Source organism: Zootoca vivipara, chromosome 7, assembly GCF_963506605.1.
Source record: "Zootoca vivipara chromosome 7, rZooViv1.1, whole genome shotgun sequence".
NCBI lineage: Eukaryota > Metazoa > Chordata > Lepidosauria > Squamata > Lacertidae > Zootoca > Zootoca vivipara.
Genome location: NC_083282.1, coordinates 63,620,931 through 63,637,659, shown reverse-complemented (window position 1 = coordinate 63,637,659; position 16,729 = coordinate 63,620,931). Strand labels below are relative to the sequence as shown.

General features: G+C 42.8%; 1 protein-coding gene across 1 annotated transcript in view; it reads right to left on the bottom strand.

The window, feature by feature from the left end:
• Positions 1 to 403: 403 nt before the first annotated feature.
• Positions 404 to 16,729, bottom strand: part of IGFN1 (immunoglobulin like and fibronectin type III domain containing 1) — a 46,359-nt gene continuing 30,033 nt past the window's right edge. Inside the window, exons 16-24 of the mRNA XM_035124254.2 lie at positions 15,125 to 15,424; positions 14,742 to 14,915; positions 12,780 to 12,908; positions 11,647 to 11,949; positions 9,783 to 9,871; positions 7,642 to 7,837; positions 6,276 to 6,575; positions 4,784 to 5,110; positions 404 to 3,687 (exon numbers count right to left, since the gene is read on the bottom strand). Of these exons, the coding sequence (XP_034980145.2) occupies positions 3,674 to 3,687; positions 4,784 to 5,110; positions 6,276 to 6,575; positions 7,642 to 7,837; positions 9,783 to 9,871; positions 11,647 to 11,949; positions 12,780 to 12,908; positions 14,742 to 14,915; positions 15,125 to 15,424 (1,832 nt within the window). The 3' untranslated portion in view covers positions 404 to 3,673. The remainder of the gene's footprint in view (positions 3,688 to 4,783; positions 5,111 to 6,275; positions 6,576 to 7,641; positions 7,838 to 9,782; positions 9,872 to 11,646; positions 11,950 to 12,779; positions 12,909 to 14,741; positions 14,916 to 15,124; positions 15,425 to 16,729) is intronic.

The following is a 16,729-nucleotide window of genomic DNA, read 5'->3' as shown; positions in this document are numbered from 1 at the left end:
TTCCTACTTCACTCCAACAAGGCTATTTTTTTGCAAGACTACTTGCCTTTCTAACTAAATGTTAAAAGTTGCAGTTTAATTGGCTGGATATATTCAGTGTATTTTGCAAATTGAGCCTATGCAGTCAGAAATAAGCACCACTGAGTTTAATGGAGCTTACTCTCTCTTAGGAAGCTTTGCATAGGGATATAGTTTTGCTGAACCTTTTAAATTGGGTATTATGCTATATACTTCCTTCCCCCCCCCCTCTCTCTCTCGCTATGGGAGCAGCTCCTGCACTTTAGAATTTACCACTACTGCACTGGCCAGTTTGGATGAGTGATGAAAAGGGAGCTTTTCCATTCCTCCTTGAAAGACGAGAAGGACCAAGGTCTGTCAGAGCAGGGTAAGTAATAAGCACAAACACATTTGGTTGATTTTTATTGCTGTGGCTCATTGCTGGTCAAGTTAAAATGGGTAACTTGTCATTAAATTAAATGAATTGACATGCAAACAACAGGCAACAAGTTAGCCAGCGTATAATCAATGGCTAAGGAATTTTAATTTTTCATCTCTGAGAAAGACAGTAGTCCTAGTACATAGCCATCACACTTTTAGCAAAAATGACTGCTCCCTGTGGAACTGTATGGATACTGCTGCCAGCAATGTGACCAATTTGCACGTACTTCTGCTACACCAAACCCACAGAGACAGACATGATATGATATGCAAATTTGCTTGTTAAGGGTATTAATTTCTGATAGCATGCTCACCGATACTATCACAAAAACAAAACAAAACACCTGCAGCTGCTCCAGAAGCTTGATTGTGGTATTTTTATTAAACAAAATGGGTGGACATCTACACGTGTGTGCCTGTGTTATGCTGTAGAAACACTAAACATGAAAAACCACAGGTTTTAATGTATTAGATGTGCAGATGTAGCCTGAGTTCATCCCTTCCTGTTTTTGCTAACTCCCCCACCAGTGTCCTTGCATTTTTCTTATTCACATCCATTTGTTAATAATTTAAGGACAAGAAAGCCTCCACGAGAAAAGACATTTTCTTATGATCTCAACCATATACTTTTTCCCCCACACCAAGTTTATTGAAGTCAGTTTTGACATTTCAGGTTGATTCCAGTCTTACAAAAACTTTATTATGACCATCTAAAGTTGGGAACAGGCTTTCCCTTCCCACTTTTTTTTTATAAAAAAAATGAACAGGAGAAGCAAATCACTGTCATGTCTTACTCATTTTTTCAGTGAGAGAAACAACAATTTAGAAACGCCAGTTTCTGGGTGCTGCATATACGGTAGCCAGTACTTTATTACTGCATTAGAATGAGTCCCCCTAGTGGGGAAATTTGGGTTCTTTTCCTTTCTGGTTACATCTCTGCTAGGGATGCCAAAGGTTGGATGTTTTAACTTTTCAGATACATGACTGCCTTTCAGTCAGCCTGAATTTACTGTATGTATTTTACATACATTTGTTGTACTGATGTGACACCTTGAGACCCTTGCAGTGTAAGGAATCTAAATAATAGCACAGCTTGGGTTATGTTTTGAAGCAGGAAGATTTATAATCAGTCCTACCTTTTGTAAAAAAACACTTGGGAGTCTGCATGTTTTTGTTCTGTTAGTGAAACTGAAGTGCTCAGATGCAACAATGATGAGTTGATAAACTAATACACTAATACCCTGAATGGGTATAGTGGGCAGAGAAGCAGCACTGAGACACCCAAGCTTCGTGCAATACCATATTGACCCAAATATAGCCCACACTGCCCCCCCAAAAAAAACCTGGCTTCTATGAAATATGTGTGCAGCCTAAGAAGGACCATAGCTCAGTGACTTAGAAGGCCCCAAGTTCACTCCTTGAGATCTCCAGTTAAAGGGTTTTAGGTAGTTGTGTTGGGAAAGATCCCTCCATCCATGAGGGCTGCTACCAGTCCAAGTATTCAGAACAGGGCTAGAAAAGATGAACCAGCAGTTTGATTCAGCTCCAAAGGTTCATGACGATGCTGTTCGTTTATTTAAGTCATGTTTATTCAGGTTCAATATTAAGTTTTCACTTGCCTTTGGCCCATAAAGTGCAGTTCCTTGGTAGGGAAAATGATGAAACAAATGAAAACCTTGCACACAGACTCTTGCACACAAGATGGCAATAGTCTAAGGCCATGATAGCCCCTTCTCCCTGCCCTCACCCAGGCGATCCAATATTATCACTTAGCAATACAAGTAGCATTAAGGATCCAGTATGATACCTGTCATATCCATCACCTCATATCTGCTTTTCGAACGTCAATCATTCAGTGTGCTTTCACTAGACTTTGGTGGATTCTGACATCTCATAGAAAATCCACTAAAATCATGGAAGCTCTGTCTTGGAGACTGGTAGAAATTCAGCAACAGATATGTCCTTGGTTAATTCTGAGTGCAGACAAAGATTTGGATATTATTCCCTAGAGATGGCTTGTGACATGTCAGTTAAATCTGTCACTACAATATTTTTTGCTAAAGAGTCCATCTGCTACTGAACTTGCGTTTGACTTATATTTGCATTTGACATTTTCTGGACTTTCCTTATGTTGCCTTACTGAACATCTTTTGCTGTTCTCAATTAGGAAACTGTTAACCGAATACTTTAAAAAAACGACAACACATAGCAAGCTATTTTTCATAGCGTAAGTGAAAAACACAGAGGGCAGATATCTTTGGCAGAGGGCCTCATTTCATTGAGACATTTGGAAAAGTATGAGGCTGAAACTCAGTGTTGAGCAACACAAAAATACAGTCTTGCTTTGATTCTTGTTGATAAGGCAATTGCTATAGGCCCAGGAAAAAAACTTATCTTAAAACAAACTTTTCTGTTTCAAGGTTAAACTAATCTTGTTCAAGCATCCATCTTCAGTCCTATGAATACTGAATAGGTGGCATTGTCCCACTTCAATTCTTTGTTAAGCTTTCTAAAATTAGAGTTGGTTAAAACCCAAATGATGCTTGAAATTAGTAAGACATCTCATACATAAAATTTGGTGTTCTTGACAGAAGGATCCCAACTAGTTATAAACTCTTCTACTCCCAATACATTCATAAAGCTCATGTTCTAATACAGCCACTGTGGGCACAGCCAAGCTATTTGAAATCCATTTGCCATGGGGCTGGTTCCAAGTATTTTCTCTCACAATATATCCTACAAATAAACAATCTCAGCTACAGCCCAGTGGATATGAATATAAAATCCATTATTATTGCAGGACTATCTTTCCTTGTCATGACTTTCAGAGGGGTAGCCATGTTAGCCAGATGCAGCAGAAACAAAACAGAAAGTCCTGTGTACCTTAAAGACCAATAAATTCGTTGTGAGGATGATGACTGTGGTGGCTCGCAACAAGTTTACTTCCATTAAAGTTATCCTATTTTCCATTAAAGTCTCAAATAAGTATACTGGGATTCTGCTCTTTGAAGGACCATTGGACAGAACTGCACACAAGTTTTCAAAGGGCTTTCCTGTTATGGAAAACTGTAAAGAAAAGAACAGTTGCTGTTTTGACCTCACTTGCTTCACCAGATAGAATCTTCAGGCTGCTTAACAGAACAGTAAATACGTATTTTTCAGTAACGGTGTCTGTCTTACAGAAAAACGTTGTCACGCCACAGACTGTGGCAAAGCTGGTTCCATGCAGACCATTCTAAAAAGCAGGTTCTTCCACAGGAAAAAAAAGAGAAAGAGACATATCACTTGACATTTCTAGATTTTATATGATTAAAAGTGGAAAGTGCACAGAAAGGAATTGCATAGATTAGTGAAAGTCCACTGATTTATTTATTTTTAAATAGGATGTAGCCTTTAAATTGCCTTAGCATAAGACATGTACACTGATCATCCTAGGAATTAGGACACAAGCAAATATGTTTGGTATGTATGGGGTTGGGGAGGGGCACAAGTATACAAAGACTATTCCAGGCATTATTGACTTGCAGGTGCAGGAACTTTATCTTGTATTTTTGCACCTGTAAGCAACCAAAAGAACAGTCTGCATTATTGGGGGAAGTCAAAAAGGAACTATGAAGGCACAGAATGAAGAAAGAAAACACTGCATTGAATCCAATGAAGTCACTTCCCGTTCCTGAATGCAACCTCACCTTAAATTTAGGGGGTAATGGGGGCATATGGGGGAAGGAGAGGGAAGGGAAGTGCTGTTGCCTAGGTGGAAGTTGTTCTGCTCACACAATGGCTTCATTGGAATGGTGCCCATTGTGACCTTCATGTCTTGGCTTGAAAATTTTTCCAATTTCCTACTTATGTTCTAGTCTCAGCTGTCATCCACTCCCCACCTTCTGCTATTATTGAAATCTGATTTCTGCTATTATTGGGTGAATTCTGATTTCTGCAAGACTGTGGCACAATTCTCAGAAAGACTCATGATGAGGGAAGGTCACAGGCTCTCATCAAAGGACCTTTTGTCTCATGGGAAGTTTCACTGTGAGGCAATAAACCAAGGAGAGACAGAACAGCAATTGAAGAAAACTAATTGCTGAAGCTGGATAGTTTCCTGTTGCTGGGTCAGGATTTGCCATGGTGCTTTTAAACACCTTGTCCACACCTTAAAAAGTATTGCCACCATAGAAGTAATAGCTGAAATCAGGGAAGGGCTCTAGTTTGGACCAATAATATACAGTACCAATATATAGGGTGGCAAAATCCCCTAAGGCCAGATATTAAATGCTTATTTGCTTCATGGAAGTATACTGAGTGACTGGCTAACTATGCCACACCCCACCCACTCTTTAGTCTTTACCTTTTATGGTGACTACAGCTTTGCTGACTGCTTGGCCTAGTTTATTGATGGCCACCACCTTGTACTGGCCTCCATCTGATGCTGTGACTCCTAGGATCACAAGAGAGCAGACCCCAAAGTCATTTTTGCTGAAGAAGGTAGGATCCTGAGAGATATTCTTGCCATCTTTATACCACATCACTTGAGGGACTGGATATCCAGTCACAGCACAACTCATGTGACAGTCAAATCCTAGAGTTACCACATGAGGTTTCAATGGGACAAGGAATCTTGGAGGCTGAGTTTGGTTGATCCCCTTGTATGGTGGGCTTCTGACTGCAAATTTACCTGTAAGATGCACAAAATGTTGAGTTAAGGGAATGACCATCACACAGTATACTTAACATTCATGTCTCATATGCAACTGGCAATATTGGCTAAAAACGGTGAGGATACAGTAGTTTCTTTGGCAAAGTTCTGAGGTTCTACCAATAAAAAGTCAACAAGTTTGTTGACACTTTCTGCATGGTACGCAGAACACAATGACCAGAAACTCTCCCAAATGACTTCAAAACATGGAGATGCCATTATTTGACCATGCCTACAGTTCAGGTCTCAATGGGACGTGGGTGGCGCTGTGGGTTAAACCACAGAGCCTAGGGCTTGCTGATCAGAAGGTCGGCGGTTTGAATCCTCACGACGGGTGAGCTCCCATTGCTTGGTCCCTGCTCCTGCTAACCTAGCAGTTCAAAAGCACATCAAAGTGCAAGTAGATAGAGAGGTACCGCTACAGCGGGAAGGCAAACGGTGTTTCCGTGTGCTGCTCTGGTTCGCCAGAAGCGGCTTGGTCATGCTGACCACATGACCTGGAAGCTCCCTTGGCCAATAACGCAAGATGAGCGCCACAAGCCCAGAGTCGGTCACGACTGGACCTAATGGTCAGGGGTCCCTTTACCTTTACCTTTACAGTTCAGGTCTGCACCTTTCCATTTGGCTTTAGTGTATATCAACTTAGAAAGCTGCCTAATACTGAGACAGGTCATTGTTCCATCTAGTTCCATATTGTCTCCATTACCTTGCAGTAGCTCTCTAAGGCAGGAATAGCCAACTTGGTGCCCTCCAGATATTGTGGTCTACAACTTCCATTCTTCCTGGCCTGTGGGCATGCTGGATGGGGCTGTTGGGACTAAGAGAGAGTCTAAAACATCTGGAGTGAAAAATGCTGGCTAATGGGTTCTAGAGTTTCAGGCAAGAGTCTTTGCCAGCCCTAAAATGTCAGAGATTGAAGTGGGGAGCTTCTGCCTTCAAAGCAGGGCTTTTTTCATTGGGAACTCACTGGAACCAAGTTCTGGCATCTCTCAGGTGAGTGTCATTGCCATTATAAGAGAACAAGGTGAGTTCTGGCATCTCTTTTTCTATAAAAAGCTTCAAATGCTTTAAAGCATCATTTTATTTATTTATATGATACAGTGAATGCACAGAGAGTACTGGTTTACTTTCAAAGCCTGTTTACCCTTTTCCCTGTGAATGATCCAGGGTTGCACTGTTTCAGAGGGCTCGCTGATTCCCATGCAATTCTTTGCCTGAACTCTGAAGTAGTATTCCCGGCCTGGGACAAAATTTGAGACAGTGCACTTGTTGGTGTAAATCAGGTCAGACACCAATTGCCAAGATCCTTTGCTGGAGTCACGTCTCATGACCATATAATTCAGGGTGCCCTCTCTCTTCTCTGTTGGTGAGGGCTCCCAAATCAGAGTCACCGTGTCAGGGACCTTCTCAATTAGCTGTATAGGACCAGGAGATTCTGGGACATCTGCAAAGTGAAAATAAATAAAATCAGAAGGCAGAGCCGTGGTGCGGTATAATAAGGTACAAGAGTATTGAAAAGAGGAAATCATGTCCATAGAATTTAGTCACTCATGCTGATAGCCAATACAGAAAATGTGTATTGCAAACCTCATTTTAAAGCTTCATATCTGCTGCAATTATACTGCTAAAATTGATAAAGTGGACTGAGGTGGGTAACCAAAAGCTCGTTTTTGTATAGATGGACTGCAAAGTCCATTCCGTTCTGGTGCTCAAAACAAATTCCCGAGCTTAAAATTCTTTCCTTGAAGTATTGCATGTCTTTTACACCAGGCTCTAGTTTGGATTCTAGTAAAAAACCCAAAAACCAAAGGAGATCCCACAAGCCTGAAGTCTGTCCAAATCTATCCTTTGTTTTTTTTCCAGGCCAGACTTGAGTTTGCCTATGTAGTGTAGCTGACAAACTACTTTCAGATGACCTAAACTATTGGCTACAACCAGCTACTGTCATCTTTTTTGTTTTGTTTTTGTTAGTTAATGGTCAGCCTTGTTAAAAGTGAGGCATATAATTACCTCAAAGTTTTCACAATGCTATTGTTAGTCTTAATATGCTGCCCACCCTGAGCCGCAGAGGTAAGGAGGGCTTGGCATTTCATTTAAAAGGAATAAAAGCCAGGCAACACTAGCTTGGAGCTTGCTTGTGGAAGGAAGCCAGCTTTCACCCTCTTTGTCTCCTAGACAGAAATGCCCGTTGACAGTTGGTACAGCCATTTTTGTAAACTGTAAATGGAGGGGCTGACAGACTGCGATGCTTGCAGCTGGTCTCTTATTCTGTTGCTGACAGTTGCCCATAAAGGACTCCTATGACATGTGATCCGTGGTCCTTTTTCGGCATTGCTAAATATGCTGGCTTGTGACCTTTAAATGCCCCCCATGGGCTGTATCTCCCCTCATGGACAATAGACACCCATCTGGCTGAAGGATTATAGAGAGTATGGTATTGAACGAATTTCCCAAAAAAAAGAAATTCAAATGCAGTTTGCGCAGCTGGAAACTCCTTGCATGGTCTTTACCTAGAACCTGGACTAGGAAGCTGAAAGTCTCTTTATTTCCACGCTCAGTTTGGAGGGTGATGCTATAATGGCCACTGTCAGAAAAGTCGGCTCCTGGGATGATGAGTTGGCTCAGGCCTTCTCTGGTAGCTGTTGTGGCTTTTGCGGGCAGAGTAAGACCATCCTTTAGCCAAACCACTTCAAGAGGTGGGGAAGCCTGGTGAATAGAAAAGAGATAGTAAACCTTTTGTAACTGGGCTGTGGAAAAATTCAGTCTCTGCAAATTCTGGTATAAACTGAAAAAATTCCTTCAGTAGCACCTTAAAGACCAACTAAGTTTTTATTTTGGTATGAGCTTTCGTGTGCATGCACACTTCTTCAGATAAACTGGCCAGACACAAACCTCCTGGACTAATTTTCCAGATTTTGTGCTAATCTGAATTTTGCAATGCACTTTTTGGCTCAAAAACCGATCAAAATCCATTTGAAATGGACATATTGAAATAAAATACATCTAGAAATGTTTATTGTGTGAGAATGCATTCAAATATACAAATTTAAAAATGTATTTAAGATGTGAATTTTCATGTAGATTAAAAAACAAATCAATGTGAAAATGGGATGAAACAGATTTATGAAGAAGAGAAGGAGGAGGAGGAGGAGGAGGAGGAGGAGGAGGAGTTTGGATATGATATCCTGCTTTATCACTACACTAAGGAGTTTCAAAGCTGCTTACATTCTCCATTCCCTTCCTCCCCCACAACAAACACTCTGTGAGTGGGGCTGAGAGACTTCAAAGAAGTGTGACTAGCCCAAGGTCACCCAGCAGCTGCATGTGGAGGAGCGGAGATGCGAACCCGGTTCACTAGATTACAAGAATACCGCTCTTAACCACTACACCACACTAGCTCCCACATGAGTTATGAACAAACTCATGCAAACATGACTTTGATGAGAAACAGCTTCTATTTTGACTTGAAATGTTCATTTTGGGCTTCTCAGAAGTACGAAAAGGGAAGAAGCGCATGGGGCGAGTGAAAGTTACTGGAACTGCACTCTGGCTGAAAAAACAACACTGAGTAACAAAAGACTTTATACATAGGACAGCGATGGACAACTTCTGTATTTCCAGAGACTACTTTATTTGCCATACAAAGATCTGAGGGCTACACAAACTCATCATTTCATAAAGAAGGTACTGTCCATCCAGTAGGAAGGGTTTCAAAGCAGTGGATAGCACATTGTTCAGTGCTATATTACATATTTCTGGCACACAAAATCAAAAAGAAAGATGCATTGCGTGGCCAGGTGGAGACCCCTAACCCTAGGCAACCCCCGGGAGGAATAATGACTCATGACAACGTGCTATGGAATTAAAATTGGTCACAACTTTATTAAACTTTCAAATGTAGGGAGACGTTGGCTTAGGCACTGGGCGTTTATCCCTCCCCTTCCCCGTCCAGGGATCTGGAGAACATCAGGGTTGTCCAAACTGTGTGGGGATTGGAAAACGTATGTTTAAGCAGAGAGGCCCCCCCCCCAATTTCACCACAACAAAGGGGAGAGCACTGACAACCTAACAGCGTATGGCCAGTGACTCCCTTCCACACAACCCCTTTAACGGGGAACCCTGGAATCACCACTGCAGGGGGGATGGGTCACCGCTTCACCCCCCCCCCATTTAGGGAAGATAGACTCCCAGGTGAGTTCCACCCTCTATTGTGTGTGCAGGGCGGTCCTAACCCTACCTGGTCAACTCCCCTGGCAACGTGGGATTGGCTAATTGTCTGAAGTTGGGTGGGAACCTCCAGGTATCCAGCCTGGGAAGGCAAAGCCAAGCTGAATTGCCGGGGATCAAGTAGGATCAAGGGGCTGTGTGCACCCACACAAAGAGCACCCCCGAATTTGAGGCGGGGAGTGGTCAATATTGAACTGTATCTCTTGTTTCTTACAACTTGAACACTACCCCTCTTGAATGAATCTGTATGATATATATTTATGAAAAGATGAATGTAAAGTCACACACACACACACACACACACTGGTCCATGTTTGTTCAGCAAAATCTAGAGTGCATCTTGTGCTCTTAGCTTTTTAACAAACAAAAACAGCTTGGGAATGGAATTTGTGGATGCTGTACTTCTCAGAAAGGCTATACTTACTTCAAAGGGAATGCGCACACGGATTGCATCCCCTGCTTTTACAATCATAAAGCTTTTGGTGGTGTCCTTTACTAAGAGTTTGGGATGAACTAAAACGGGAAAAAAATACATAAGTTAAAGACTTCACCTTGGATTATGTAATAATGTTTGGCACTTTGCAAAAATATTGAATGCCTAGTAACACCATCCACTGCAAGTACTTCCGAGAAGCCCTACTCAACCTGAGAATTTTGTTTTTATGCCAGCGGGATCAGCTTCTACAAGTGATTTAACAACTGATTCTTGATTTACTTTTAAGGTATGATTTATTGTGGAAAAACTGCAACCAAATAGATGGCACTTTTGCTCCTGCCATTTATTGGAGGGTTGTGTCTTTTTGCCACAATTTGATTCAGCCATCTGCAATGGCCTCCTTAGGCATGAAGCTCGATGCAAGCTTTCTCAGGTAGTCTCCTTCAGTTTCTCTTTTTATGAAATGCAAGAAGGCCTGTAGTTCAGGAGCAGAGCTTCTGCTTTGCATACAGAAGGTCCCAGGTTCAGTCCCCAGCATCTCCAGATAGTGCTGGGAAAGACACCCGTCCAAAACACTGGGGAGTCACTGTCAGTCAGTGGAGACAATACTGAGCTAGATAGACCCATGGTCTGAGACAATATAAAGTAGCTTCCTATGCCCCATAGATGAACTGTCACTCCCCAGTCCTTACCACACCAGGTTGGATGCAATAACATATTCTGGTACTTGGCTTTCTTTTTTCTTTGGGCTTCATGTTCATTCTGATAATCTCAGCAGTTCCTCAGCATGTGCCCACCCCTATTACAGCTTTTGGTTTCTGTTTATAGTACAGTGGTACCTCCGTTTTCAAACATAATCCATTCCGGAAGACCGTTCGACTTCCGAAACGTTCAAAAACTGGAGCATGCATTTCCGGAAGCATTCCCATCCAGAAAACTCAATACGGAAAATACGGAAGCCGTGTGGCACGTTTGGTTTCCGAAAAGGTGAGGGGAGAGACCTCATCAGACAAGGCCTCCTTCCACCTGCCTTGCTCCACCCTCTAGTCTCTGCTTCTCAATTTGTATTGTATTATTTTATGTACTGTGGTTTGCCGTTGTTTTATTGATTATAGTTTAGAAATTATTTATTGTAACTGTTGAGTAGATTTTTGTTTAACATTTATATGTTGATATTATTATTTTATACTATTCTAATAATTGTTGAATGTTACTTTTTTGATGTAGGTTGCTTATTTTAAAGTTTTGTTTTATTATCACATTTTTGTAATTGCATTAGATTGTTATAAGATGTACATTTTTTTGTTTCTTCAGCTTGTAAACCACCCTGAGTATTGTAAGATAGAAATATGGTGTACAAATTAAAAATGATGATTTTTTAAAAAAAATATGACGAAAGTGTTCAAAACCCAAAGCAGTTACTTCTGTTTTTTTGGCATTCAAAAGCCGAAATGTTCGACTTCTGAGACATTAAAAAACCGAGGTACCACTGTATACCCTCTCAAGTTGCTGCTAGGGTCATTTCCTCAAATTCACACTCCCTGGGAGATTACAAATACAAGACAACCAGCAATCACAACAGTGAATAGCACGATTCAATTATGTTTTTCTCTCCCCTCACCCTTTTATTTTTGTTTGTTTCTGAATTCCATTCATCACTTTTTACTGCTTCCCTGGCCATCCCTCTAGTATTTCACCATGCAACTCTTCCTCGATCTGCCATCTATTCCCTATGGTTCATTCTCTACTGCTTTCCCCTGTTCCTAGTCTTCTAGTCCTTGGGGAAGTCCCACAGATTTTAATCTCTGTAAAGCATCAATTACCAAAACGAAAGCTGCACATTATGACTCACCTGTAGGAGGTACAGCTTGGACACAAGTGTCCAGTTCAACGGGCTCGCCAAAACCACCATCATTGACTGCTCTCACTCGTAGGAAGTACATCTCCCTGGCTTTTAGCCCTCTGACTGTGTATGTAGTCATTGGGATTGGGAGAGAATTACACTGGGTCCACTTCAGAGTGTCAGTGTGCCGCATCTCTATAATGTAGCCTTTGGCATGACTTTCTTCCTGTGCTTCTGGCTTCATCCACGACAAAGAGATGCTGCAGTAGTCAGTACTGATCACTTTAAGATCTCTCACTGCACCTGGCGGTTCTGGAAAGGGGATGATAGACTGGCATTTCAAAATTCCAATCGGTTTATTTACGGTAGTCCTTGTTCAATTCTGCCTCCCTTGGTTTATCTTGGCTCCCTTACTCTTTGTAATGTGTTAGTGCAGAAGCATACTGTCGTGAAAAACCCCACCCCTCTTTCCGGTAACTCTGGCAATCATTCCCTACACTGCACCCAGTTCACTGGAAATTCTATACCATGCACTCTGTGACAGACAGTAGAATTTGTGTCTCAAATATATATTTATATACCGGCATCAAGAGTGGCTTGTTCTCCCCGCAGCTGTACTGCTGCTTATCTGGAAAGTACAGAGAAGGCAGGGTGGTGGCAAGACTGGGGCAGCTGCACCAGCAGAAATGCTAGGATGGCTGAATTGTTGCTGTCCTGAATTGTTGTCCTGGCCCCATCATAGGGAGCAACAGTGACATCACTGCCAGCCGGCTACCTCACCCTGCTGGCCATGCTTGATTGGAACCCATACAGTTTTTATAGGATAAAAAGTAGAAATGCCATTATTTGGCCTGCTGTGTCCACCCTCCGCGTATTTACTCACGGTCGTTTCCTAGCGATTGTGGAGCTAGTGATTACTGCTGTCCTTTGGGCTTTTCTCAAGCAAAGGGGCACATTTTCCATTACTGAGAGGGGTAATAGAGTGCCGCTGCCTGAAACCCATATCCCAATTTAAACATTAATGATGCCACTCGGCAAATGATTTCTTGAGTGGGTGAACACATTGAAACATTTTGTGCAACTTCTCCGTCTCCTGTTTTCCTATGTCATGCCCAGAAGGATAGATAGACTGAATCACTTACTCATGGGATCCCGAGCAAAAGCAGCTTCCGACGGCGCACTAGTTTCACCTGCCCCAGCAGCATTAATGGCAGCCACACGGAATTCATACAGCAGACCCTCCTTCAGGTCAGTCACTGTGTACTTCCTGTCTGCGGAATTTAATAACACAATGAGGAATAATTATCCTCTTAAAAATATGGGGTTTTCTTTGGGGAGGGATTACAATGGTTATCTTAGATGTATCCTGCTTTGAGTTCTGTAGTCAACAGTTACAGGAGAAAAATGGACCTCAATGTTATTCCTACTCAAAGTGGTCCCATTGAAATTAATGGCCATGATTAACTTCAAGCCATTAATTTCAGCGTGTGAGAAAAACAAAGTTGACTATATCCCAATGAGCGTTGTCATGCATTCTTCTTCTTCTTCTTCCTCTTCTTCTTCTTCTTCTTCTTCTTCTTCTTCTTCTTCTTCTTCTTCTTCTTCTTCTTCTTCTTCTTCTTTACAGAATGTAGTCCTCTATTAGAAAGAGACTTCTTTTCAAAGGGCTGTCTGCTCTAAGTCCCACTTAAGATAAAGAAGAGAGAATATAGAATTGGAAGGGACCACGAGGGTCATCTAGTCCAACTGCCTGGGATGCAGGGATCTTTTCCCCTATGTGGGGCTCGAACTCACAATCCTGAAATAAAGTCACATTATGTACTGACTGAGCTGTCCTGCACTTTGGGGACAATGAAGCTGGCAACAACAGTCATCTATGGGGTTTTTTTTAACTGCGTGTTGAGAGGGGTAGGATTGTTTTTGTTTGTTACTATGGTATGCATTCTTGTGTTTTTATATTGTAAACTGCCCTGTGATCCTCAGATGGAGACATAGAAATTTTAAAAAATTAATAATGATCCCAAATCCATTCAGGAAATCATATACAGTGGTCCCTCGACAGGGCCGTCTCAAGCAGGTCGGGCGCCCTGGCGCTGAGGTGCAGAGATCGCTCCAGCGCCCTCGCAGCATGCAGCATGGCTTCCACGCGGCTTTGCCGCCAGCGCCCCCCCTGCCAGCCCGGCGCCCTGGCGCCACCGGGACTACACCTAGAGCCGGGCCTGTCCCTCGACTTACGAAGTACTCGACTTATGAAATTTTGAGTTACGAATAAAAAAAATGGCCACATGCTTACGTTTTTCGACATCCGAAAGGAAAACCGTTGTGGTTTAGATGGGGTTTTCTCAACTTACAAGTTTTAGATGCAGTTTACTCGACTTACGAATCTTTCCGTTTCTAATGCATTCCTTTGGAAAACTGCTTTTTTCAACTTACAGACTTACGAATGTGCATTCGGAACGGATTAAATTCGTAAGTCGAGGAACCACTGTAGTGAGCATGATGATGCCACAATATGGAGTCAACCTTGGCTTCGTGTTTGCATTACTGAGAGCAAGGATAATAAAGAGACCTTAACCCATAGTACATTCTTCTAACTAATTTACCTAATTATTTCCCCTACTATGGAAAAGAATAGGTATAGGGATTGATGAGAACATTTGTGGTTAAGTTCAGAAGGGAATTCTAATCAAGAAAACTATCCGGTGAGCAAGGTTACTTAATTTAGTAATGTATTTTAGGCAGGTGGTTAAAAGCCTTCACAAGGCAGCGAACAAAACATTTAAAATGCAAAACAGTTCACAAAATTAGAATAAAACCAAGCAGCTATTTGAGACACCATAAATTGTCAGCAGAAAGGGGCTTCTTATAACCCTGTAAATATATTTTAAAATAGTTTCTACAGCATCATCCTAAAAGCATGAAAACCAGTGCCTTATTTTCCATAACACATATACTTAACACATATACTTTTTACTTATTCATCACTTTTATAAGTCGTCGTTATACTTTACCAGAGCTAAATTGGCAACCTAAGAATACATCTCAATATTCCAGTTCCTATTGTCCCTTTAGCCCTTTAGCCACTTTGCTCTATTGTTCCTTACCTGTAATGGGCACATCAGTGACAGGTGTCCAGCTGTTGCTGCCCTTCTTGCACTTCTCAACACTGTAGCCCAAGATGCGGGAGTTGCCGGTCTTACGGGGTGCTGCCCATGAGAGTGTGATGGCACCCTTGTGGGTACTGACAATTTGGGGAGGAGCAGGAGGACCAGGAAATGCTGGAGGGGGGGATGCAGTTGCTCATTATTTAAACATTTATACTGCCTGTTAAGACAAGAATAATTTCTAATCATAATTTCTAATTCAGCTAACAAGTACCGCTAGCAGATGTCCATGCCATTTAGTTACAGATCATTGGGGATCTGATGGGATGTTGAATATTGGCATGGCAAGCTGACAAACAAACATGCAGAAGGGTCCCTGTTACCTTTGGTAGCAGCCATCACTTCATCAGACTCGAGTGCCTCACTGGTACCCTCGGCATTCACTGCTCTCACTTTGAAGTAATAACTTTTGCCATGTTCTACTTTGTTGGTGGTGAAAACAGTGCTGCTTCCGCTGGTTTTCCCCAAGGTCACCCAGGTCTTTCTGCCAACCTGCTGCCTCTCGATAATATAACCCTGGATTGGTTTGCCACCATCGTCTTTGGGGGGCTTCCACTGGATAGTTATACTATTTGTGGAGCACTCCACAACTTCGATGGGTCCCATTGGTGGTTGAGGCTTATCTGCATGGAGGAGCAAAACAGAGCTTATGGAAAAAGGCCTTTTGTGTCTGCTTGGTATTGGAATCGTTGCCATATCTTTTGAGTTAAGTGGACAAGATCAATGCAAGGATTCACGTATTGTGGATAGAAGTTTTAGGTTGAAGACAGATGCAATATCAAAAGAGAGCTATATCTTACTTCCAGGATGATAGGTAGCATGCCTCTGAATACCAGTTCCTGGGGAACAAAAGTAGGAGAGGGTTATTGCCCTCATGTCCTTCTTGTGAGCTTCCCAGAGGCACCTGACACTGGTTGGCCACTGTGGGAAGTGGGATAAACAATCTGATCCAGCAAGGCTCTTCTTATGCAATGCTGGAAAAAAGATCTGCCAGCACTTTTTCCTATACTATTTTCACTTTTTCCTATACTATTCCTATACTATTTTCAGTACCATACTAATGTTAATATAGCGTTCTTGTCCCTGTCCACACACTACTGCTGCTACCGCTTCTGGTTTCACATGGGAAATGGAGTGCTTTGCAGTCAAGGTGCTTGAATGGGAGGATGTTGGGCTGCTTCCATCTCAATGATCCTGCGGTAGGCACTGTGATTTCCAACAGGAGGAGGCAGCAAGCAAGAGAGCAAGCAGGGAGGGGCAAAAATGTTTTATTTTCTGATATGCTAGAGACAGGCATTATTACCAAAAAGCACTTTCTGTGCTATGAACAACCTCTCTCTCTCTCTCTCTCTCTCTCTCTCTCTGTGTGTGTGTGTGTGTGTGTCTGTCTGTCTGTCTGTCTGTCTCAGAGGCATCGCAATAGGGGCGGGGAGGGCAGGGCACCCCGGGGTCCGCTCTGCGGGGGGCAGCACGGCCCCCCTTGCTATTGTGGCAGTGGTGCAACCGCCATTGCGGAGGCCCCGATGTTTCTGGCCTTGCCCCTCGCTTCTTCCTGGTGGGGCGGAGGCAAGGGGCGGGCCAGGGAGCAGTGTCAGTGGCGGCCGCTGACGCCCCTCGCCCCTCCACCTGAGTAGGAAGAAGCACATGTCGTGCTATGGAGTGGGTTGCCGGCGGTGGTGCTCCAGTGCCCGGATCCGAGGACGCACAGCGCATGCGCGCGGCAGATGCCCCGCCCCCTGGCAGGGTGCCTTCTGGTTTGCCGCCCCAGGCAGCCAGAAGGCTAGTGATGCCGCTGGTCTGTCTGCCTGCCTGTCTGTCTTCAACCTTAATCAAAATTGGTGCATGCTCTGTGCTGCAACTACTTCCTTATAGGCATAATGTACCAATAAATATGCTCTCTACTTTGGCTTCCAAATGTGTGACACCAC